Below are 26,801 nucleotides of genomic sequence, written 5' to 3'. Positions count from 1 at the left end.
TCCTCATCCCTCCGGGAGCGGGGGGCAGAAGCTGGGGGAGTGAGCAAGCAGCTGCGTGGTTCTGGCTTGCCAAATGGGTTTAAACCACGACAGTTCTTTGTGGCCCCCAACATGGTGCACGAAGGGTTGAGATAATGACAGATCTGACCAGGGTGTGTCTAATCATATTTGTGAGAAGCATTTATTGTTTTGGATTAATAGTCACTTGTCACAATGCTGATCTATTGGCTCTCAGAGTTGTTGCTCATGATCATGTTCCTGAAGCATGTTGTACCTTACTTACAGCTGGTATTTGCTGTTTTAGTGTTTATCAGCTGGGGGGCTTGGGCTAAGGCTCTTGTTTCACTGTACTTTATGGTAATGACTTGTAATACAACAGACTCATTGATTATGAAACTGATCTGGTTTGCGTTCCCAGTATGGTCAGCACCTCTATACTTTGGGAGGTATGTAATAGAAGTACTTAGCAATTACACATCTTTTGTTTCCTCCTCGGGTGGTCAACCTATGAAGGAGACATTCCCTTATGTTCCCAGCTCCCCCACCAGATTATTTACAGCATCATTTGAGAGTTCTGGAGGTTTTGAATGGCCTTTGGATACCCTTGAGACCTGCCTGCTGATTGTGATGGGGATCACCATGTTGGCACGCATACAGTGTGTTTTACCCATGACCATTTAATCTGATCTCGAAAGTTAAGCAGAATTGGGTTTGGGTCATATCTAGGGTTAGACGACGATATAGGAGGACCAAGAGATATTCCCCAAGGCTGGACAGTCCTGAGTGGCAGGGTGTGTGGGATAGTATGGGCAAGTATCTAGGCCAGTGGACCCGTCCAGTGCTTTGAAAGTGTTGGAGATGGAAGGCAGCTGTATAGAGTCCCCTACAACAAGTTGCAGAAACTGCTGAGTCGAGTCAGTTTGCCGAGGTGAAAGCCATCCAGCTGGCCCTGGACATTGCTGAACGAGAAAAGCGGCCAGTACTTTATCTCTATACTGACTCATGGATGGTGGCAAATGCCCTGTGGGGGTGGTTGCAGCAATGGAAGCAGAGCAACTGGCAACGCAGAGGTAAACCCATCTGGGCTGCTGCACTGTGACAAGATATCGCTGCTCGGGTGCAGAACCTGGTGGTGAAGGTACGCCATGTGGACGCCCATGTACCCAAGAGTCGGGCCACTGAGGAACACCAGAACAACCAACAAGTGGATAAAGCTGCTAAGATTGAAGTGGCTCAGATGGACTTAGATTGGCAACGTAAAGGTGAATTATTTTTGGCCCAGTGGGCCCATGACACTTCAGGCCATCAGGGTAGAGATGCAACACATAGATGGGCCCGTGATCGAGGGGTGGACTTAACAATGGACACTATTGCCCAGGTTATTCACGAGTGTGAAACGTGCTGCAATTAAGCAAGCTAAGTGGTTAAAGCCTCTTTGGTATGAAGGACGCTGGCTGAAGTACAAATATGGGGAGGCCTGGCAAATTGATTATATCACACTCCCACCAACCCGCCAAGGCAAGCGCCATGTGCTTACCATGGTGGAAGCAACCACCGGATGGCTGGAAACATACGCTGTGCCCCATGCCACTGCCCGGAACACTATCCTGGGCCTTGAGAACCAGATTTTGTGGTGACATGGCACCCCAGAAAGAACTGAATCAGACAATGGGACTCATTTCTGGAACAAACTTACAGACACTTGGGCTAAAGAGCATGGCATTGAGTGGGTATATCACATCCCCTACCATGCACCAGCCTCTGGGAAAATCGAACGGTATAATGGGCTGTTAAAAACTATGCTGAGAGCAGTGGGTGGTGGGACTTTCAAACGTTGGGATACACATTTACCGAAAGCCACCTGCTTGGAAAACACCAGAGGATTTGCAACAGTGTGGCCCAGCCCACTCAGAACTTTTACATACTGTGGAAGAGGAGGAAGTTCCTGTGGTGCGCATGAAGAATTTGCTGGGGAAGGCAGTCTGGGTTGTTCCTGCTTCAGGTAAAGGCAAACTCACTCGTGGGATTGCTTTTGCTCAGGGACCTGGATATACTTGGTGGGTAATGCGGGAAGATGGGGAAGTCCGATGTGTACCTCAAGGGGATTTGATTTTAGGGGAAAACAGCCAATGAACTCAATTGTGTGCTGTTGCCTGCTATGTAGCACTTTTATAGCCCATCAGCTAGATGTCTTCAGGTCACCAGTGACTGGTCCTGACTTCGCGCTGACCATCATCCCAACAGAGAATGAACTTTGATGGAACCAGATGAGTTCTGAGATAAAGGAAGGATCAGCATCAGCAGGCAACGATCCAACACTGCACACAGCCTCTCCTGCCCTGAAAGACTGTTACAAGAGATGGAGCCCAACATCATGGACCGGATGGACTCAGCAGCTTTATAGGGATTGATCCATGCACTAAGGAATATGTCTCTCTTTGTGTGTGTGTGTGTATATATATATATATATTTATGAGACAAGTATATTGGATCTGAGCATGCTGTGAATAAGGGGTGGATACTGTCCTGAGTTCAGCAGCAGCAGTCATTATTCTCCTTCTTAGTAGCTGGTGCAGTGCTGTGTTTTTGACTTTCAGCCTGGGAACAGTGCTGATAACACCGATGTTTTTAGTTGTTGCTAAATAATGTTTACTCTGACCAAGGACTTTCTGAGTCTCATGCTCTGCCAGGGAGGAGGGGAAGTTGGGAGGAAGCAGAGACAGAACACCTGACCCAAACTAGCCAAAGAGGTATTCCATACTACAGCACGTCATGCCCCATATATAAACTGGGGGCAGTTACGCGGAAGGGTTAGATCGCTGCTTGGTCGGGCTGAGTATTGGTTGGCAGGTGGTGAGCGGTTGTATTCTCTTCCCTTGTTATCTCCCGTATTGTTGGTGGTAGCGGTAGTGATTTGTGTAATACCTTAGTTACTGGACTGTTTTTATCTCAACCTGTGGGAGTTACATTCTTTTGATTGTCCTCCCCATCCCTCCAGGAGAAGGGGGCGGAAGCTGGGGGAGTGAGCAAGCGGCTGCGTGGTTCTGGCTTGCCAACTGGGTTTAAATCACAACATTATTCTAAGTGAAACAAAATTGTTGTAAGTAAATAAATTCCATAAACAACTTTTTTCTTTCTTCCTTTTCTTGTGTGTGTGTAAAGGCAGCAGTAAAATTTCAGTGTTAAATCTATGTAAAGAAATGGTGCTAAGTCTATAAATTTTTTTGCTAAGAAGTAATGTACAATGTTTTAGAAATACAGTCTATTTCTAAAGTAGTGTGATTTTTTTAATTTGTTTCTCTTTGCTGCTGAAATCCCTTTTAGAAAGGAAGGAGGCCTTCTTCTTATTTGTAAAATATATAATGCTTTTAACAGTACTTCAGCAGGTGGTCATCTTCTTCATACTGCAGTTTTATTATAACGTGAAACTGGGGTTTTGGTCTGTTTTGAACTAAATGAATAATTTATTTTGACCTACTAATTTACTTAGAACCTTGAAGTTTGCTCTGGATCGTGTGCTAATTTGCCACAGGCAATCCCTTGTAGTATTTCAGTCTGATAAGATTTGAAGTCTCCTTTTAAAGCGCACATCCTGATGGGTTTTTTTCAGTGCTTTTAATTTAATGTAAAGCATTTCTCACTCTCGTCTTAGTTTATGAAGCTTCCAGAAAAACCTGATCTTTTAGACAAGTATTGATCCTTCTTCATGATCAACAATCTCACAGGCTAAAATATTACAGGGAATCATCATCAAGGATTACTCCGGGATGGGGTGAATGCTGGGAGGAGGAAGACTGGGCAGAGCTCCACCAAGAAAAGAGGATACTATGATGGGCATGGAAAAACAGGGACTGGGAAAGAGTTTTCAGAAACTAGTGAATGAGCAGAAAGCAGTAGGAGCAAGGATGACATGGGGTTTTTTTTAGCTTACCCAAGATTGTTGAATTTACATGTTCCCTACATTGCTGTTTTGTTCAGCTCTTAAAAGCAAACATATCCAGTTGTTTCAAGATTCACAGCCTAGTCTTGATTTGGAACCGAGAAATCAGAATGGTATCTGAAATGGTGAATGGTATCTGAAAAATGGAATCTGAAATTTCTGAAGTCCTGTTTTTGGTTTTCATAGTAGGTGGGAAAAAGGGCCAGCTGAAGACTGCAGTATGTGCTGGAATAATGCATGTATCAACATGAATGAACTTCTAGTAAATAATTTCCATCTTTTTCTTAACAATGTATGGATGCTTAAGGATTCTGACACACTTGTGTCTGACCATACACTGGTCTGTGTGTCCTTATCACAGCACATGCTACTGAAAAAAGAAAGTTTCTCTATATCTGAAATAATGCTTTATTTGAAGCAAATGTAAGATAAAATGTTTGAAAAGCTCTCGGAGTTCCCCAGGAAAAGCTCACCAGCATTGCCTGATGAGTAACAAATCCCCCACTTAAGTAGTGGAGTGTTCAATTTTTTCTGATTTCTAATCTGTTACAGTTTCTCTTGGATATATGAGTCAAGTGCTTGCTGGAGACATCTGGATTTTACTAGATTGGGTTAAACCGTCTCCTGTAAGATGACTGTAGCAGCCTTTCTCTGTCTAAAAGGCACTCCTTGTTCCCCTCAGGATCCAGCCTCAGCTGCTTCATAATGAGGATTCTGCTGATGGCTTCTGTGGAAATTGTTTGACCAGAAACAGAGCAATGGGAATACTGTGGTGTCCTAATTTCCCTGACCCTGTTTTGCTGCTTTGTGCCTGGAAGTCAGTAATGTATTCTGCACTGCTACAGATATTTTTGCCAAAGCTGTTCTTTTAAATATACATCTTAATGTTCAATTATGCATTCAGATATTTCAAGGGAGTGCTAAGCTGCCCAGCTGTACTGTGTAGATTGTGGTGGGTTTACCTCCACAGGATCCAAATGGAACCATATTGATTAGCTCTAGTCTCCAATTTACCTAATATTTATTTTTTCTCAGTATCTTTGCATTGCCTAGAAGCAGTTTTCTATAAGGCTCAATAGTTGAACACTGTGGAACACCACCCCTGACATACAGCAGGAGAAAGTCAGTATCTGCTTTCTCCAAAGTGCATTTCAAGGAGCAGTCCATATTTGCTTTAGAATTAATCATGCTGCCATTTTGCTTAATGAGGGCAAGTTTTGCTGTTGCTGTAACCTGGGTCCTTACGCACCTATGTTCTTTACTAGTCACTTTATGGTTTTAGTTACATGGCTGTTTGCTAACTAGATGAAAGTTGTAACTTCCAGAGTGATTCTAGAAGGGGGTAATACAATTTTTCACCTTGTGCTATGTGCAGGAATGAAGCTGTGTCAGCTAGCTGTCAGCTATGTTCTCTTTTCAGCCAGGTAGAAAGATTATATTTCTTACCTTGTGTTTATGCTGTTCTTGCCAAAAATCTAACCTCCTCTTCTTCAGAGAAATAGATTTTTACAGCTGGGTTAAGTAGTTTGCTGAATTTTCTCTGACCTTGTGTGAATTATGTGAGGTTCTTTGATTCTCTGTTCACTTACAGTATGTTGAAAATATAATGTATAGATTGTACTCTTAAGTAGTTAATAAAGTTCAAATTGCACAGGGAGAAACATTTGCAGTGTGTATTTTATTATTTTAGCAGTATTCCTGTGTCATTTTTGGGAGGAAAAAATATTTTCTGCATTTAATGTTATTATTTTAAATCAGAGGAGCAGCATATAAATATCTTTCTAAAGAATTACGTAATTAGTTTTAAAACGAGACCTTCTGTTACCAATTTGGTATACATAGAATTATTTGTGTAGAGTTAGAAATGTCTTTATACATGTACCTGCCCATTGTATTTAGGGTCTATAAATGACTGCATGGAATAAGACAGCATTAAAGAACACTGATAGCTAGCCGATGAAGACTGCATTAGGATGTAGGGGTAATTGAGATTTACAGATTATTTGATAGCTACGAGAAGCATAATTGAAAACTGATCAGAGAACTTATCCTAGTATCTGCCAATAACTGTCAGAATATAGCCATAAAATAGTCACTGGCATTTAGGGGTCACTTATAATGTCATTTTAATGCACTATGCAAGGCAGAAAAATGGTACTGTGTCAATGCGTTGTACCTAAATAAAGACTAAAAGGTAACCACAGGCTGATGGTGCACTGTGGTGAGAAGGGCTTACTTCAGCACTAAATCATCCCTGTGTCAGTTGCTGGCACAGCTCATCTTTATGTGTGTGGATTTTTAATGAGCTTTAAAGGTACAATAGGTTTTTACTTTTTATAGATAGGCAGGGATTTCAGTCTGCATTTACAACTGCACTGTTTAATTCCATCAAATATGTTTGAGTACCACTGGGATCTTTTTTCCTTTTTTTGGAAGTACATATGAATTTGCACAAGGAGATGTAGACATTTTTTCTGTAACACTGTAGAGAATCAAATGAGCATGGCTGATAAGTTTTTGCTGTGTAAACAGTAACAAATTGAGGCCAGTGTATCTTTTGTCGTGTGCAGCTCATTTTTTGCTTGAATATATGGTATCCTTTATAACAGATCTAAATAAATACTTATTTCAGAGAGGCCATACTTGCATGTCTTCAGTATATACTGGGTTATTTATTTATTTTTTTGATTGTTCTCTGCCTCTTAAGGCCTTTTCATTTAAATCAAGGTCAATAATAGAAATCTCTTGGTGTAATATCATTGTCATAATTAAACTGGATTATGGTTTTAGGTAGACAAATTTCAAATAAACTTAGCCTAACATTTGACCTAAATAGAAATGCATGTTCATTATTAATGTACTTGAAAAATCTGGGTATGAAGTAGTGCAGTGTGTTGAATAGTAGTATGTCTGTAACTGAAATACTGGAAAATTGATGTTGTTTGAAGTATTTTTAACAGGGGTTCATAGATACTTTTATGTTGTGATAATAACTTAGTTTCACACTGGATATAACATGGTATTCTGTCTGTTTTAATGTTGCCGCTGTCTATGACAAGACTCCCTAATAGTTTATTTGCAACTGTTGAGCATCTTGAGACTGTTGTTCAAGCGGAATTATTGTTTTCAATGTACTGCTCAGTCACTGTGATTATGATCTCTGTAAGACACTAGGTATCCTAAAGGAATGTCAGATCCTCTAATTAGCAGTAGACAGATACTATTTAGAAGGTGCAATACAGAAAGGTGAAAATTAGGCCAGAACTGTAAATCTGGTGTGAGGTGATTAAAACAAAGTGTCTGGATGCATTTGTTTACTTTTTACATATGTAATAATAAATGTGCCATCCCACAGTACACAGACATGAGGCACCTCTGTCTGTAGAATTCAAGGTGCATCTTTAAATGTGTGACCCAAGCCAAGGATTGCACTTGAATGACAAGACCATCTGTGTTATCTATGTGATAGTGCAGAGCACTAGCAAGGCACATCAAATCTTATGTTGTCACAGATGCATTGTTCAAGCTTAAACAAAAAGGGGAAAAATTACTTTGTAAATTTGATTTGTTTGTGGGTTGTTTTTTTTTTTTTTAACTCAGGTATTATATTTTCTGAGCTTAGTAAACAATTTTTGGCATCTTTATGCATCGTCTTTTCTTTTTTCCTTTGTGCTTCCTTAGTCTCTGGGGTATGTAATTGTATGATTACCCCTTTTTTTGGCCATAACTTACGTTTGTTGAGAGAGAGAGCCACTGTACAGTGAATTAATAGCCAAGGCATAAACTCTAGGATTTTTTTACAGATTTATGTTCCTTAGTTATGATATATTATGACCTCCTGTTCTTTCTTTTAATAGGATCTGTTTTTATGCTGAAAGTTCAAGTAAATGACATAATCAGTCATCGGTACCTGCAACAAGCGGTTGTAGAAGTGTTTGTTAACTACACAAAGACAAATTCTACTCTTACTGGAAGCAATGGAGCAGTATTAATAAAAGTTCCATACAAATTAGGAGTAAGCTTAACTGTCGTATCATACAAAGATGGCTACATGTTAACACCTTTGCCTTGGAAGACTGGGAGAATGCCAAGTATGTAAGCGTCTTATAGTCCTATTGTTAAACCCTATCTGTCAGTAATTAAATTTCTCTCTTTCTCAGCAGTCTGGGTAGTTACTGTCAACTGAAAATGACTGATGTCAGTCAAGGGAGATGGTGCCTGTCAATGCAGATATAAGGGCGAATGGTCTGTTAGACTGATCAAAATTCTCATTACTGTAAAACAGAAAATAGCCCTTTTTAACTCTCAGTAGGTTATATTGTGGTACTGTGAGTGTATTCTGAGAAATTGTTTACCTAGACTCAAATGGTAATGTGCTTTGACAAAAGTCATACAGTCTTTAGTAACTCCTGGACTTCTGGTGCTTTGAGTCCTGTGTAACGGGTATAATCTTCTTGTTACAGCTTCCTTTCAGCAGTGTTTCCTCACAAGTTTTCCTTTTAACTATTGCATGCTCTTAAAAATTATATGATTTTTTTTTTTTTAAAGAGGTGGAGTCTTAAGAATTCCAGGCACTTGTTTATCTATAGAAGGCATAAGACAGTAGCAACACACAACAACGGCCTTCCTGCCTAACCACTAAAATTCCTGCTCTGGACAGCAGGACTGATTTATTTATCTAGTCTTCATATACTCATATACTTTTCTTTTTAACCTTTCTGTTCACTCTTCCTTCAGAATCGGATATCTTGCAGGATTTTTTTCAGTTGCACAATGTAACAGATATTATTACTTTCCACAGTATACTCTTCTGTGACGCTTTCATTATTCCCACAAAGTCAAGCTAATATGTGGCTGTTTGAAGATACTGTCTTAATTACTGGAAAACTGTCTGGTAAGTTCAGGCTATGCAGACCATAATCTAAACACTTTGTGACAACCATCTTTACATATACAAAAAAAATCTAAGCATGTTCACATCCTCATGTAATGCTTATCTCAAAACCAGATTTTCAGTTAATTGTGCATCTGTACGTGTGGCTGTGACAAGTGCTAGACATACGCAAAGCATGGAGAAAATGGATGAAAACAGGTTTTTATACTAAATGGATTTCTGAACAATAATAAAAGAACTGTTTGTGTATTTTACCATTGCTGAGACAAAATTTTACTCTTTTATAGATGCCAAATCTCAACCAAGTGTTCAGTTTCCAAAATTTTTAATAAAGCTTCCAACAAATCAACATATTACAAATGTTACAGCCTATCTGACAGTGCCAGAGCAGTTTTTGAAAGTAGACAGCTTCGTCTATTCAACAGGAATTCTTCTAAGTAAATCAGGTATGTAAATAATGTTGTTTAAGAATTTTCTTTGTAAGGAAGAAATCTTCTAATTGTAATGAATGTGAGTGTTACAGAAAAACATATGCTTAAATTAAAAGGGCCTGAACTTGCTTCCGTTGCATTAAGGCTTTGTTATATAAACACATCAGGTGAGTAATTAATGTCACTTTTGCTCTTACTCCTTGCAGTATTAGAACATAGTATATCTTACTAAACTAAAATAATCCTTCAGAATCTGCTTTTTACATATACATATGTATGCATAGAAGGTGTTTACTAAACATGTATGTCTATAAATATATGTACACACACACTTACATACATATAAGGTGTTTAGTAAACACCTTAAAAATACAGTTGTGGTCAGCGTGTAAACTAGATGAACCTAAAGAAATAAGTGAAACTGCAGCAGTCAGCTTCAGCTGTGGGGTTTTCTGCATCTTCACTAAAATTGTTGCCCCTAGGAGCTTTACACCTAGCATAAAAATTGTATGGAAGCTCATGTTTAGCTCATGAGAAGTTAAATCTGCATGAGCCTGTTTGAAATGAAGTAGTCACTGTGTATACAGAGCACAGCTGTAATAATCTTTTCTGTGCATTTGTTTCACTGGAGAAGCAGTAAGTAGTTTCATGCTCATATGCAGTTGGATCTTTCAGTATTTGTCATTCTACAGATTTTTTTTATTATTTGCATAAATACAGTCTCTGGTAGATAGTACTGTGTGCAGTTTCATCTTTCTTTTGTTCTGTTCTTCTATTCCCAGTGGAACTGAAGCCATGAGGCTCTTAAATTTATAGCAGCACATGAGGAAGCCACTACATGACTTGTTTGAACTTGTCATGCTCTCTCATTTAATTTTCATCAAATTAAAATCAAAATGTATATTGATACCTTGACATACATTTTTTTAAAAAACTTTTCTTACCTTTATTTCACCTCTTTACATGTAAAGTAGAATAAACAGCATTTCTCCCCTTCAGGTTTTCTTTTTAATCTGTCTGGCATGTGTTCTAAATTATTCATATACTCCTAAAAGAATAAGCTTTCTTTTAGGGCAGGTGGAAGCTAACTGATGCACCAGGATTTTTCTCACAGCCAGCTTCTAGCAGCTGGCATCAATTTAACAGTGTTCTGGTACTTACTAATTCTGTTTCGGCTTCTTTCATCATACTGTCATATGACGCATTCTGAAGTATTTGCAAATTAGTGTTAAGGAAAACAAAGGAAACAAACTTTCAGGCTTCATTGTAAAACTCTGTATATGCAACATTTTCTTTGAGTGTTCTGACAAGCCTCATGATTAACTATTCAGTTAATTATAACTGCCAAGTTAGAAAGTTAATCCTTACAGGAAAGTTTCAACTAAGGAAAAATGCAGCAGTCATATATTTGCATATGGCTTCAATTTGATTCAGTGTTACATATATTGCAATTATACAAAAAATCTTTAACTATCTGTATTTCACCATAGGATAGCTGTTTTGCGATCAGATTATCTGAGGGCTAAAAACCTTCTTCCCTCACACCCAAGCCAGATTTTGCCTCACCATTGTTTCTGCAGTCATCATTAAACCTGTATGTCAAAAGTCTGTTTCGCTTTTACAGATTTGGTATAGAAATGACGGGTTTATTTTAATCGCCTTTTGAAAGTCCAGAAGAAAAAAATGTTGATTTTTATTTCACTGAGTTGTGATATCTACTGTGTAGCTGGATGTGAATGGGGGGCTCACTTCTAGTTACAATTAGGATATATTCTTAATTATAAATATATATTTTTTTAAATACACTATGAATGGAGAATTATAGCCAGGCTATTTCTCACATATAGGTTTCAAAAGCATGGAATTAGCTCCTCTTGCTGCAATATGTGTAAATGTTCGTTTAACTGGGAAAGAACTAAAAGTAAATGGTCCCATTCAGATTACACTTCCTCTTCCTACAAGTACTGTAAAATCAGGAGATGCTGTACCTGCATGGGCATTTGATATGAAAACTGGTAAGTGGACTAAGTTATTTGTTATTCTGCCTTTTGGCACATGTATATGGTTTTGGCCATATAGCACTGTGTGTCATGGAAGAGGGACTGCACTAATGTATGAGGTGGTGATAAATAGTTGCAATTTTTTTTTGATTGATTAGCTTGAATTGTTCAAATAAATTTCCCTGCTTTCATTAGTTCAAAAAGCTTTGATAAAATTCATTAACATGCCTATTGAACAAATTTTTAAATAAATGGATTTTTATTTTGATGGGAGGCTACGGATTCAGGGAACACACATTTTAGGTGATGTTAAATTTTAAGCCAGGTAATTTTGTGAATGCCTTTTTAAAAGTAAATCAGACTTAAAGATTTGGATGTTTTTTTCCTGCAGTATAGCTGTAAAGATCCTTTGACACTAGAACTGGAATAGATACTACTTCAGTTAACAAAGGCATTTCAGAAAATGAAATTAAGGCAAAATAAGAGTTATCAAGAGGAACAACATTGTTCTTACAGTACGTGTTGAAAGAGAAGACTGGCGATTAGACATTCTAAACCTTTTGTCAGCTGTTCACGTCTAATTTTAGTCAATAGTAAGTAATGAGCTAGATACACTTATCCCATTTAGATGTGCGTACACACCTAATACAAGACAAGTGTACTGATAGTCTTACGTTGTACCTTATACTTTCCATCACACTTTGGCTTGAAACATGCAAGCGAGTGAGATAAGTGTTGCAAGAGAAGTGTTTTACTCCTTATTAAGGCAAAAAGCTGTTATTCAACTGTTAGAAGTACAGCAGAGGACACCAACTCTAACAAGTGTTGTTTACATGTTCAAGAAACAAATCTGTCATCTTAATGAAGAAGCAAAGAACATTGAATTGAGAACATGCTAGTAAAAATGACTAGGTTGTCTCTTGGGATAAGAGTGACTAGAATAACTTTTGGAATAGATTAAATATATCTATACACCTAGAAGACTTCAAAGGGGTGACTGGTGATAAGAGATAGCATTCTTCAGCAAAGAAAGGATTTTAGTCTGACATGGTGAAATAGCACAAGGGGGTTTAATTTCTTGCTGCCACAGCCACTTTTGCCAGCTCCTTTGTTCATCTGTACCTGTGCTGAGCTGTTTTATCTCACTAAATGGATAACTAGTGTTATTACACAGTGTTATTGAAACAAAAAGTTGACAGAGTTAGAGCAGCTCAGCGCTGGGTCAGGTTAGAGTATAAACCAGTGTAAGATGTGTATGTGGGTGTTGAGGGACCTACTCAACAGGCCTATGTAGGCATGTTGGCCTTGGTACAGCAAAAGCAGGAGTGTGGCATGCTGATCCAGTACAACTGAAACAGTTGTTTTTTAGCTGTCAGATGGTGTGTTCTCTGATAGAGGTGAATTGTTTATGGTGGGTGCTCACTGAGGTGTAGTGTTTGCATGGAGCGTTCATTGATGCTTGCTGATGAGAGGACTAGGAGGACTGTGGACAAGGAGAGGGACTTTTGGGGCATAACTCTAACTTCCACTTTTTCTTCTGCTTCCTCATCTCTTCTCTGCAGTGAAAATTTACAACTGTATTTGTTGTTCTGGAGGTTTTTTCTTAAATATGTTTCTTTGATGTTTACCTTTGATTTGACATGTGCAAAATGTCTTTTTTCTAAGATAACTGAGTAATAGCAAGGTATTTCTTAGTCAAGATTTTGGTGACTGCAGACACCTCAGCTCTCCAGCAAGCATTCAAGAGAGTATGTAAGTAACAGTAGGCCCCCATCTGAGCTGAATGGAGGCCTACTGTTGCACTGAATAATGAGGATTTGGCATCCTAGGTGTAGTGTATGGGATGGTCCCCAGCAGTATCTTGAAACACTCTTTTAAAAGCTGAAGTCCTTGGATAATATGTCATAATGGTGATCAGAGCTTCCATGTCAGTATTGATAGCAGTAAGGGAGCAGGTCTGTGAAGTTGTGTAGACTAATCTATATGCATCAGAAAAAAGATAGAAACTGCTTTCACGTGTCTGCTTGTGCAGTGTTCCCTGGGGTTACTTGAAGTGTAATAGTACTAAGACTGTTCCTGGAAAATGAGGTTTTCTAATTATATTCCAGCTGCTATAAATGCAGAATTTGTTGATGTATCTTGAATGTGGCTTCCTTCTTTTTCTAAGTATTTTGCCTCATTAGTACCAGAAGTACTTTGTGGATTTTCATAGAATTGAAAAAAAAAAAAAAAGAAAAGAAAAAAAAAAGCAAGCTTGCATTGCAACATTAAATTGAGAACAATACCCCGCTGCTTGGCAGTAAATGGTAGAGAATATGTGCTTACTCATAAATCACATCTTAGTGTTTTTCTTATTATGTACTATTTTCTATGCAGTATACTGCGGAAGAGATAATCTGCTGAAGAGGACAGCAAAGATTATATAGCTTCTTATAGGTTTGTTCAGTCAAGATGGAATTTCCGGAGACCTAAAATTTTTTATTGCCTTTTGTATGTAGTGGTTTGTGTAGGTTTTATATCTGTCTGTAAGTAGCCTACCCTCAATACTTGTAAAACAGTGGATTTACAGTATAGCAGCATCTTGCCTTAGAGTTGACAGGACAGAGAATTTGGGGACCTGTTGTTGCCTCCACGTGAGAGTTAGGGATAGAAGACTTTTCCAGCTGGTCTTGCTCCTGAATCTGGAGAAGAGGATTTCCAGGTAACTGAGAAAGCACCTCTTTGAGGGCTCTAGGGGGCTGCTGCTGCTCCCCTCTGCTAGCTATCACAAGTTACCAGGAGAAGGCTGCAAGTTTTACTGCCAAATGATATTTTGGGGGTGTGCACATGCACATGGCATGTGTCACTTCTCAGATTCCTCCTGTATGGTAGATTTTTCCTTTCACTTTGCTGAAAGAAAGATCTTGGAGGAAAATCAAAATGATAGGGCTTATATGAATTATACTTTTTGTGTGCTTTGGTTAGTGTTATTTTAAAAAAGCTGGTGGTTCTCTCTCCTTCTTAGTATTTGCAGTTTAAAAATGTAAGGTTGTTTATATGAGGTTGTTTTCTGTCCTTAGAATTTCACAGATGGGCCACAATAAATGTGTTCAAATGTAGCTCTGTCTTTTCTATTACATGCTTTTTTAATTGTGGAAGCTGGCATACTGTAATACCTGTCTTTTTGCATCTGTTGATGGTGTGGAATCTGTGTCTTAACAATAGACCTTCCTTAGGTTAACTGAACTTTACTACCTTGGGGCAGGGAGGGGGGAGAGAAGTATTCAAGACAAACATTGTTTATCCTATTGTAGTTTATTAGATTAAAATGCTTTCCCTCGAAGTGCTGCTAGTTAATGTTAAACTTGTATTCATACGCATAAATTACCTGCTCCTTGATATTACTTTTTTTTTTAAGTCTTGGACCTCATACATGCTTAAGGTCATAGAACAGGATTTTATTGCATGATTTGTGTGCTTACCTATTAAAGATATTTATAGAAAATAAATTACATTAAATTAATTCTGGTAAATAATGTCGATGTTTTGTTTCAAAGTAAATGTCCACACAGGGATGCCTGCAGTGAAATTACCAAGAAAGAAAGTGTGCATGTTTAGCTAAGGTTGTGTAATAATGCATAGGTAAGAAGCTTCTGTTTTTCTTGTGACCTTGTGTATTTTTGCTAACAGCTTAATCACTAATGGTTTGATCTATAGAAGAATGCTGCATGACCTGTGCAATATTTTGTCTTTCTTTTTTTCTCCAGGTGCTTGGGTAAACCATGGGCTAGGAATGGTAAAGGAAGCAAATGGTCAATTAGTATGGACATACACTGCTCAACATTTAGGCTACTGGATAGCAGCTCCACTGCCTGGAGCAAGAGGTATTGCAACAATTGGCAAAGAGATCACTGGCTAACCCAAGTAATAATATACTGTAAGGCTGTCAGTTTGATTGCTTTATTTAACAACAGAAAGGGAAAAACAACATGCAGTTTGAACAGTTGGATAACTTCTGTTTGTATCCTGATAGTGTGCCTTTGTGCATGTAACTGTTTCCTAGAACTTCAGATACTAAAGGGGGAAAAGTCCAGACTGCATTTGAATTTACGTGTTTATACTGTCACCATCTTTTGGAAGAAGCCTGCAAGGGAGCTGTGCCTGTGGAGAGCTAGAAATCAACAGGACTGTATCCCTTACTGTAGAGGATCATGGATGACAGGAGGAAATACAGTGAAAAAATTAATCTTGGGTAGAACAGCCCCAGTGAATTCTGTTTTATGTAAACTTGTTGTATGTTTTGCAAATTCATATGAAGGGTTTCTTATCAGAGAACTAGGATGTCAAATTAAAAACATACTTTCTGACAGAAGCACTATGCAGAAAATGTGGACCATATTTCTAAATGGACACCTAACACAAGTGTAATTTGGCTGGAGTTGAGTAGATGTCATGTAAGGCTTTAATACTTGAGATGACCCTTTCAAGATGTATTACGTTGTAACCACTGTATGTTTTCAGTTTGAAATAGCAAGGTGAAAAGGAAAGGATAAACATAGTGCCATAGCAACACAAAATTACTGAAAAAGTATAGTTTAATTTATTAGCTGCAGCTCTGCATATGAAGCAGAATTGTTTTTGAGAACTAACTCTTGTCTGGTTTTGTTTGGCAATCTAGAATCCATTATTAGTGCAGTTTCCAAGGACATCACAGGCTATCACACAGTGTTTCTTACGGCCATCCTGGGAGGTACTGTTGTCATTATCATTGGATTTTTTGCTGTTCTTCTTTGTTACTGCAGGTAAGTGAAAATAAGCTCAGCATCAATGGCATTTAAGGTTGATAAAACAGTGTTCTGAAGTTGAGGCTTGTTTCCTTAGCTAAACTATAATGCATAGCCTAATATTTCTTTAAAAATCACAGTTATTACAGAACTTTAAGTCTGTGATGGCACATTACAGTTCTTAACCAAATCTCATCTTCAGCTCTGGAAGTCAACAGTATAGTATTTCTTGGTATGCTCTACAGTCACCCTGCATCTCTTTTGCTTAGGGATAAATGTGGTCGGACACAAAAGAAGGAAAAAAATACAACTAAGCTGGAGGTCATCAAAAAAGACCAGACTACATCAACGACACACATAAATCACATCAGTGCTGTCAAAGGGTCTTTAAAGTTGGAGGATAAGTCACAGCTATACACACCCAAGATTTCATACAGCCCTCAAAGAAGGCTGTCCATAGACACAGAAGATGGAAAATCACGAGACAATTTTAAAATTTACACAGAGGATGCTTCTTACCATTTATCCTGTCAGACTGGTCAGTCAAGAAATTCAGCCCATTCATTGGAGCCTAATGCTGGAGTTAGGCATTTACAGCAGCTGAAGCATAGTAGCAGTACTATTTCCCAGGCTCCCAGGAACATTCAAGACCAAAACAGGTACCTTTCACTGAAAGAGGATATGTATGGGCTTTCCCATATCCCAGAACACCTGATGCATATTTACAATCAACCTATTGCTATTCTTCAAACCTCTGACCTTTTCCACTCCCCAGAACAATTGCATCCTGCTAAATCAGCAACTTTGCCGAGAAAAGGGCAGTTAGTTTATAGCCCCATGATGGAACCCATGAATCGCGACAGTTACATGCAAACGCTACCGAAAATGCCAGTGCACTCTCATCCACAGCCTACTGTCTGCAGAGATGAAAACAGTGTGTTAGATAGTGAAGAGGGCTTACCATCTCAGACTTCAAACTGGGGACGGTACACTAATAGCTTGCTGGAATCCGTCTCTGTTCCTGGGACATTGAATGAAGCAGTTGTAATGACTCCATTTTCATCTGAACTTCAAGGTATTTCAGAACAAACATTATTGGAACTCTCTAAAGGAAAACCATGTCCACACCCTCGAGCATGGTTTGTGTCCCTGGATGGAAAGCCAATCGCTCAAGTGAGGCATTCTTTCATAGATCTGAAAAAGGGCAGAAAAACAGAGAGTAATGATACCAGTCTGGACTCTGGTGTGGACATGAATGAGCATCATCCTGGTAGAAAACTGGAGAGAGAGAAAACTTTCATTAAGACTATGCCTCATTCGAAGATCCTTTACTTGGAAGACCTGGATCTGAGTAGCAGTGAAAGTGGGACCACTGTTTGCACTCCAGAGGACCAGGCTGTGAGGTACCTTATGGATGGAGGGAATGGACCAGTCATAGAACAACATGATGAAGAAGGTCTGAAAAGAAAATCTGTATCAGGAAGTCATGAATCTGGTATCCCTTCTGCTAAAAAAAGGGATAGACCATCTATCATGAGAAGAGATAGCAAAACCAATATCTGGAAGAAAAGAGAAGAGAGGCCACTTCTTCCTATAAATTAAAACACAGTGTGCTTTGTGTTGTTGCTCTCCCTGCTGGTATTGACCTCTTGGCTGCTTCTGTATTTCTGCATTGTTGGGTTTACAAGGGAAATGTTGTTTTCTGATATCAAGAAAAGTTACTTTTTTTTTAATATACAGATTGAGTTATTAAACTTCAACTGGGCAATTGATATTCAATGTGAATTGAAAACAGGGAAATACTACTATTAAATTTTTCTAGTACCTAATTTTGCTGTCAGTACAGGGGAAAGCCCACATTTTAGTCAGCCTGTCATTCTTGGGCGTATGTTTGGGAATGCACAGTGAGAAATGTAGGCACATGTTTTAATTTTTTCATAATTGTTATTAATGGTAGACTAGTTAAAGCAGTTCCTCAGCCTTGTTCCTAATCAATGTGACCATCTCTGTAAAGTATTTTATATGTGAACTTTTCTAGGGATCTGTTACTACTTCTTTGTATAATGTAAAATGTTTCATCAGTTAGTCCCAGGACACCAGCAGATGAGCTCTCTTGGATTTATCAGTGGAGCTCTGTGGCATTCCTGCCCTCCCTGTGTGCCCATCCTCATGCAAAAGGTTTCTATTCCATATAGTAGTGGCAGAACAGGGAAATGTACAAGTTCTGTGGCCACTGCAGTTCCTGGTCCCTGGTGTTTTAAGATGTTGCCCACCTGCTCTGTTTTAATTTACTTTGTTTACATCTGCTATGAAGCATCCACATCCAGCAGAAAAGGACTGGTTCTGGCAGCATTTGAAGCTGCTGTTACTGTTTATCCCAGTGGCTTGTTTTGGCTTTGTTTTCAGTTAAAATTTCTTCTGTATGCTGTTGGGCCGTTTGTGCTCCAGGACATAGTCTTTAATCCCTGCATATTTGTAAGTCAGAGTTTGTCCCATAATGAAAAGGTAATGCAATTTTAGACAAACTATGCCTTTGAGATAGGTTTCTTTAGCAGGAAAATTTGGCACTGTTGTTCTTCTTAATGTTTTAAAAAAATGGAAGATAATCAAAGGTTTATGTGCCTACATTTTGCCAGCCTGAGCTGCTTTTGTCTAAGTTTTGCATTGCAGAGGGATTAAACAAGCTTTAAAAGTTGGGGGGGGGGGGGTTTATGAGCATGAGACAGCAGATCGCAAAATTTGGTGCAATATAAATACTACTTATGACTCAGAGTTGAATTTACCAAAAGTCATGAATGCATGAAATGTAACTAAGATATATATAGAGGAAGGAAAAGGCCATCAGAATATTCTTTATTTTTAATATTCATTTTGTCAAAATGATCACTTCAACTTTGGCTAACAGAAAAGTACATGCATTCTTTAATGTGCTTCATATAGTATATAGAATGACTTTCGGCGGCTTTGAAGCTGTTTCCCTGATAAAATAAGTTCCAGCATTTTGGCTTTGGCAGTTTGATTATAAATCATCCTAAAAAAAAGCTTTATAAATATTTCCCTTACAGCTTGATTAAGGTTCTGTCCCAAGACCCAAATATATAATGCCTGTATGTGAATTGTGGGGTGAGGTGCACTTGGTTGTCTGCCCTATAGTACTCTTAAGAGTTGGGAAATACCCTATGCAGCTGGGCTTCTGGGAATATTTACTCAGGAAACACTGTGAAATATATCTGTTATGTTGGAATTGTCAATTGTCTGGTCCTGTTGTAAAAGAGTATGTAAGGTAACCAGAATGGTGCTAGCAATACATCAGTCCAACTTACGCTGTGCAGTTGCTTCACAAACAAAATATGATGTTCCTGTTGAGTTCACAAGTATGAAAGTGTACAGTAAATTTGAGGTAGGTGTGCAAGTAAGTCCATGATTCAGTTGGCCAAAAGAATCAGCTTTAATTACACAATTTATGTATTTCAGAGGTGAAGATGGCTTGTCGTACTAGCATGCCTTTGGTACTTTTTTTAGGTAACTGATTAATTTTTCCTATACCAAATACATTTTCACAATACTTCTTTTTTTTCTGTATGCTGTTCCACTGGAATTGGTGCATGACTAACTCTCTAGCCCCAAATACTTTCATCCTTTGCTTTAGTAGGAATCAATGTATGTATTTTCTGTAGATGCACGTTTCTTCTGAAAGCTGCTTTGATTTTTTGAGGCTTAATATTTCCCTGCTCTTAAGAGTTCCATCAGTTCTGATGGCTCCCTTTTCAATAAGAAAGAATTAGATATTCTGTTGAACATAATAGAAAATCCCTGACTAAGTAATGGTTTTGATGTTACTGTTTACTTGATATGTCTCTATTTGAAATGTTCTCCTGCAGTAACTTAAATATATTGCAGATTTCTTTCAATGCATTTTTTCACTGTATATGCCAAAACCACCTAATTTTTCAGACTTACTTGTATGATTAAAAAATACAGATTACTGCAGATGGCATTATTCATTTGAGTTCAAGGGAATGAAGTTTTGCACTCCAGTGTTCTTGTTCTGCATGAGGGTAGGTATCTGATCACCAAAAAAAAAGCATTAGAAATGTTGAAAGTATCAGTTACAACTTGAAAACTTCAGAGTAGTGGTGCCAAAAGATGTACAGATATAGTGCAGATTCTCGTCTGCTCTGCTAGTTGATTTGAGTGCAAAGTGAGTTTAGCTGTATACCAGCATTCTAAAGGAGCTTTTGGCTGTCTGGATTAGTCAGAGTTGTTTTACTTTCCACATATGGCAGTGTAAAATGGCCCCTTTAAAGGCTGTGCATCAGTGAGGCATTTCAGCTTTTAGTGAACAAAGCAAGTCAAAGTGGAACAGATCTTTCAAGAAGTGTCAACCACTCCACGCAGTTGGTGTCATCAGCAGACTTGCTGGAGTTGCACTTGATCCCACTGTCCATGTTGCCAACAAAGATGTTGAACAGCACTGGTCCCAATACTGACTCCTGAGGAAAACCCTTGTCATTGATCTCCACTTGGACACTGAGCCATTAACTGCAACTTCTTGAGTACAACCATCCAACCAATTCCTTACCCATCGAGTGGTCCATCTGTTAAACCCATGCCTCTCCAGTTTGGAGACAAGGATGTCATGTGGGCCAATGTCAGATGCCTTGCACAAGTCCATGTATATGATTCCAGGTGCTCTTCCCTTATCTGCCAGTGCTGTCACCCTATTGTAGAAGACCACCAAATTTGTCAGGCGTGATTTGTCCTAACTGAAACCATGTTGGCTCTCACAGTATCACAGTATCACAGTATGTTAGAGATTGGAAGGGACCTCAAGAGATCATCTAGTCCAATCCCCCTGCCAGAGCAGGAACACCTAGATAAGGTTACACAGGAATGTGTCCAGGCGGGTTTTGAATGTCTCCAGAGAAGGAGACTCCACAACCTCCCTGGGCAGCCTGTTCCAGTGTTCTGTCACCCTCACTGAGAAGAAGTTTCTTCTCAAGTTTAAGTGGAACCTCTTGTGTTCCAGTTTATACCCATTACCCCTTGTCTTACCTCCTTATTTTGCATGTGCCTTAGTATAGTTTCCAGAAGGATTTGCTCCGTGATTGTGCTGTGCACTGAGGTGAGACTGTTCCCTGGGGTTTCCTTTTATCTCTTTTTAAAAATGGGGGTTATGTTTCCCCTTTCCAGTCAGTGAGAAGTTCACCAGACTGCCACGACTTCTCAAATATGATAGATAATGGCTCAGCAACTACATCCAGCAGTTACTTCAGGAACTGCAGATGTATCTCATCATGTCCCTTGCACCTTTAGGTTTCTTAGATGATCTTGAACCTGATCTTCTCCTACAGAGGTGGTTCTTCATCTCCCAGTTCTTGTGTTTGCCTTCTGTGACTTGGGCAGTGTGGCTGGAGCACTTGACAGTAAACACCTAAACAGGAAAGTCACTGAGTACTTCAGCTTTCTTCATGTGCCAGGTAGCCAGGTATCCCATTTCCTTTCAGAGAGGAAATTTTCCCTTTCTTCCTTTTATCACCAGTGTACCTACAGAAGCTTTTCTTGTTGCTCTTGATGTCTCTGGTCAGATTTAATTGTGTCTTATCATATATGTGTGTTTGGCTGTTGCTTCTATCCATGCCAGCTTGCTTTGTAGATTAGAACCCATATGCCATCTTTTCTCTGTGTAACTTGCTAGCATTTATCACGTAATCTCTTTATGTTGCTGTTTACGCTTGAAAAGGCTTTTCTAAAGTTGAGTTTGGTATTAAAAAATACATACATTTACTTGCTTTCTGTGTCAGAATATGAGAAAGCTATTCTATAAAGAGAAAGCATTCTGCAGTTGTATGCTACATGAAAACAGCTGATACCCCAAGCACACAATGACAGGAAATTCTTCCTTGACCCTATCGTGAGCATTAAATCTTGGATTTGAAAACCTCTCTGTAACTCTAAAATCAGTAGAATTATAGGTCATATTTATATTCAGTATTTACAGAATATATTATCAATTGTCATATTCCAGCTTTACGCTGGAATTTATGCACTGGAAATCTGTCAGTGACTAGAATTTGTTTTGTTTGTAGATCATTAAAAATAGTTTCACTACACCGAGTTCTAAAAGTTTTAATTCCCGAGGTAACGGTACATGATGTGTGCCACACGTGGAAACAACAAAATGTGATAATGAAATTTGTCTTTGTGGTCAAATTAAAGCTATTATTTCTTATATTATTATTATTAAAGCTGTTATTTCAACACATGAATTTATGGGAATCACTGAATTTATTTTTCAAGATTTTTTTCCCTGTTGGCTCAGTATTGCAGCACCAAGAGAGTGCTAAAATGCTAGTGTGAAAATCAGGCCTATACAAAAGGTAGTGAGGGTTTGTGGCACACTGCGCTTGGCAAGGCAAGGGAAACGTTCAGAGGTTTTGACTTCTTTGAATCTGGAGGTTGATTACCTTGAAAATAAGAAATGGATTATGCCTGAAGCACTTTTAAGTAAGCCCCTTCTAAGGAGAGGGGAGTGAGTGGAGAAAATGGGAAAGGAGATAGTTTCTTTCTGGATCTTGTTTTGAAACTGATCTGTATTTGTGCTTCAGTGGAATTGGTCCTTTTTGCAGAGCACAAGTGTTTGTAAAAAGTATGTCTTGGTTCTTCACAAGACATTTACTGAGCTGTCAGCTTTTGCAAAAATTCCACAAATGCGTACGTACAATATTAAGTGAAAGGTATTAGATAGATACAGACCACTCAAGACCAAGTTTTGTCATATGTTTAGGATGAAAGGCAGTTAAACTTCAGAAGAGTTTCCCTGCCATGGTTGTAATACATGATGTTGAGATTCTTCTAGCAGATGGGTATACTAGGTCCAGGTCTTTGCTTAGGTCAGTACTTTGATGTAACATAAACTAAGAGAAGTGATCAGGCTAAACAGTATGCAGCTGTATGCACATAAATCTGGGTATGTTACCTAGAATAAATTAATCAACAGTCATTTTCAGATTGTTACCAAATGCCGCATATTATAGAAATTATGGGGGGGGAGTGGGGAGGAGGAATTCACTTTAAAATTCCTTTTAAGGGAAAAATCTTTATAGTACTGTCAGAAAAGAAAAGAATTCTGTTACAAATCTGAAAGCAAAGCTGATTCAGTGATTAGGAACATAATTTACCAGTGTAGAGCTAGAGATAATGCACAAAAAATAATCCAGGATGTAGGAATGTCTAGTTGTCTGCTTTGTTTTTTATGAAATAATTTGTATCAAAGAGGATGACATGAACGGGCACCAGTCTAAACTTTTCTTGTTAGCTAAAAAGTGAAACAGGTTAAGAATATTACTGGTCTAACACTGTGTAAATTAAAAGGCAGTACGCTGCATTCGTTGTCTAGCACTGCATATTAGGAAAGTCTGAAGACAAATTAGCCTGCTGGAGTGCCTTTCTCTTTCATGAGACTTATCTTACCAGTGGGACACCTGAGGATCTGAAAAGCACATTACGGGTTTTCTTTCTGTTAGCCAAAAGCACCTCACCTCAGTTCATGCTTATGGTTATGTAGCTTTTATTATATTTTAAAAGGCAGATCTAGTGTTTATGTTGGAATACTGACTCCTGCATGTTGCTGAAGATGGTAATTGTAAACCCTGGGTTTTTTTGTATTTTATGTTTGAAAAGAAATTTTAAAAAGTTGTATCTTTAGCAATCTCAACAGTAGTATCTCTTAAAAAATGACATATGAGACCTCGTAGTTCAGCCTGGAGAAGAGAAGGCTGCATGGAGACCTCAGAGCAGTCTTCCAGTATCTGAAGGGGGCCTACAAGGATGCTGGGGATGGACTCTTCATCAGGGACTGTAGTGATAGGACAAGGGGTAACGGGTTCAAACTTAAACAGGGGAAGTTTAGATTGGATATAAGGAAGAAATTCTTTACTGTGAGGGTGGTGAGGCACTGGAATGGGTTGCCAAAGGAAGTTGTGAATGCTCCATCCTTGGCGGTGTTCAAGGCCAGGTTGGATGAGGCCTTGGGTGACATGGTTTAGTGTGGGATGTCCCTGCCCATGGCAGGGGGGTTGGAACTGGATGATCTTAAGGTCCTTTCCAACCCTAACTATTCTATGATTCTATGATCTGATTCAACTTTGTATGTCAAGAGTAAGCATCTTGAAGTCACTGGATTTACAGGTATGAAGCTGACCGGAATTTTAACTTCAAAAATGAATATATGTTTATATATAAAAACTATTGTAATGAAAAAAATATTTTGTTTCAGCTGCTAACCTTCATTGCCATTAGAAGCAGAAAGTGGATGGAGATAGGTACTTATACTTATTTTCTAGAACGAATTTTTATCTCAATTTGGAGACTGACCTTCATTATTTATGTAAAAATTTATATTGTTTTTAATTCAGTGGAATTATGCAAAAAATAGTACTATGCCTACAGAGTTAAAAATGAGCATTCTTTTATAGTAGTTTGTACAAATTTCTGCCACACTTCTAACAGTAGGCAGCTACATGTTAAAGAACTTATATGAAAGCTGCTTTAAATTACTTTAATCTGGACTCCCTTTTCGTTTAAAAGCAGTGTTCAGGGTGTTCTAATTAGAAAAAAAGGCTTCAGATTTATTTCTTAGGACCAGTAAGGGAAAACTCTGTTACTATTTTTAGTATTGGCACTATTAGCTTGAAAACTGTGATTTTTTTTTTTTTTGTGTTCAGTCGGTTCAAGACATATTGAACGTTTCTATGTTCCCCCTCCCCAAAATGTACTGCTACTTTATTCCCCAGTTAACTGATTCAGTTCCTTTGAAGCACTTGTTGCACTTCAGTCCATGCTACAACAGTAACATTTTTACATCTTATTTTGTACTTTTTAGTGCTCCTTACAACACAGAGTTCATAAAAAGCTTGTCTCTGAGATGCTGAAAGGTGGGTGAAGTGATGGCACTGACTGTGCTCAGCACCTTGCACGCTGGAGCCTTATATTCAAACTATATATAACAAATACTTCTGTACCTTGGCAGTCATTTTTAAAACCACTCTGATAAGGATATTGCTGCAAAACATTCTTCATATTTAGAATCCTGGTTTTAAGCATTTCTACCTTTTTATATTTTGTTAGAGGTGTCTTTTCATCTCTGTATTTACTATGGTATCAGTGTCTGTTGCTGAAAATGTAACTAAGATTTGTAAAATGTTATAGCTAATGCAATATAATAAAAGTTTTAAAAAGTCATCAGTGCTTTATCTTTTATTTGAATGTCTCTGGAGTCATGTGTTGTTTAGGAATATACCTCACCTAACACTTCTTTTCTAAATATTACTAAAAAATGTGTATTTGTGTCATCACCATCATTCCAATGACAAAAGAATGTTGTTATCCTTAAGTTTACCAATTCTAATTCAGTCACAGTTTCTGTTCCAGATCTACTGAAGAAATACTTCTATATCCACATTAAATCTTATTCCTGTTTCTTGGTTAGTGCATCTAAGATAATTTCTTGTGTAAACTGATTTTGTTGCAATTTGAAAGGGGTACCCAGAGAAGAATATTTTATCTGGTTTTGTTCCTATGTCTAATCTCTCTTTTCTCCATTCTCCCATTTAGAGACTTTCTGTGGCTCTAAGAACAAACAAAATATTTTTGTATGTCTGCACAGTGCTTAAGACAGAGGCATCAATTCCAGCTACGAATAAGCTCAAAGTACTTAAATCCAGGTAGAAGAACAACATAATGCTGTGATATAGAAAAGCTTATGCTAAACTTCAGAGTGTAACATCCTATTCTTAACTGTACCTAACACTAGTATTTCTCAAGCCTTTCTAAGCTTCATGAAAGCCACATTTCAGTACTTTCACTATAGTTCAGGAACCCTGCAAGACTGTAGGCAAGCACATTGCAAAGGTCTTCCTACATTGCACCTGCATGTGTTGGCTGATCACTCTTTTAATGCTCTGAGAAGCTTCATTCTGCTAGTAAACTACTGGTTCTCTTCTTACTTTAAAAGAATAACTTTCTAATTTTCAACCTGCCTGATAAATAGACTTTTTTTTTTTTTTTTAACCATTTCAAATCCATTAGCTATTTTAAAATAGATGGAATGAACTTTATAAGAAGTTAAATATATCTTAGGAATTTTATTTCCAATGCAGCAGAAGAGAATAGTATTTTCTGTCATGTTTCACTTCCATGTAAAAATTAGATATCTGGGTCATCAGCTGATCTGTAAATACAGATACGTCAAAACTGACTCAAGTTCAGCTTGTTATATGTCATAGAAAACACAAAATCCAAACTACAGATTACTCAAATAAGAATTAAAGTGTGTGTCAGTAGATTATACAGTTCTGTTTGTTGTAAGTTGTTAAGACATGCTATCACATTTTGATTTCTATTAAAATATAAGGGCAGATAATTGGAAAAAGTCACAAATCTGGCTAAACTTCAACAAAATGTTCCTATTTTTCTTAGATTATCAGAATAAAACTTCAAAAATGGTAGGTTCTTACTGCACATCTCTGTTCTGGTTAATCAGCAGCTGGCAACTGGGTTGAAATAAAAGTGTTTCTCATTCAGCAGGGCTTTACATTTATTGCAGGTATGGAGGTTTAACTCTTCATTACGCTTATTGGGAATCTAGAACTTAAAGGAAACTAATGTTTAGTTTTATTTATTATATTACCATTTAGAAAATAATTATTAGACTTAGGATTTCTTTGGCTTGGCCATCTGTACATGATTGAAAATGAGCTAAATGTGTGGTTC

The 26,801-nt window shown here is 38.1% G+C and overlaps 1 protein-coding gene across 1 annotated transcript in view; it reads left to right on the top strand.

The window, feature by feature from the left end:
- The window catches only part of FAM171B (family with sequence similarity 171 member B), a gene marked incomplete at both ends in the record, with an annotated part of 28,605 nt that extends 10,975 nt beyond the window's left edge, over positions 1–17,630 (top strand). The window contains 7 exons of the mRNA XM_080632036.1: positions 7,798–8,031; positions 8,742–8,834; positions 9,122–9,280; positions 11,113–11,280; positions 15,012–15,128; positions 15,923–16,046; positions 16,298–17,630. Coding sequence (XP_080488162.1) covers positions 7,798–8,031; positions 8,742–8,834; positions 9,122–9,280; positions 11,113–11,280; positions 15,012–15,128; positions 15,923–16,046; positions 16,298–17,630 — 2,228 coding nt within the window. The remainder of the gene's footprint in view (positions 1–7,797; positions 8,032–8,741; positions 8,835–9,121; positions 9,281–11,112; positions 11,281–15,011; positions 15,129–15,922; positions 16,047–16,297) is intronic.
- Between the last annotated feature and the right edge of the window lie 9,171 nt (positions 17,631–26,801).

This window comes from Psittacula echo (assembly GCF_963264785.1).
Source record: "Psittacula echo genome assembly, chromosome: 20".
NCBI lineage: Eukaryota > Metazoa > Chordata > Aves > Psittaciformes > Psittacidae > Psittacula > Psittacula echo.
This window is presented reverse-complemented; position numbering and strand designations above follow the sequence as displayed.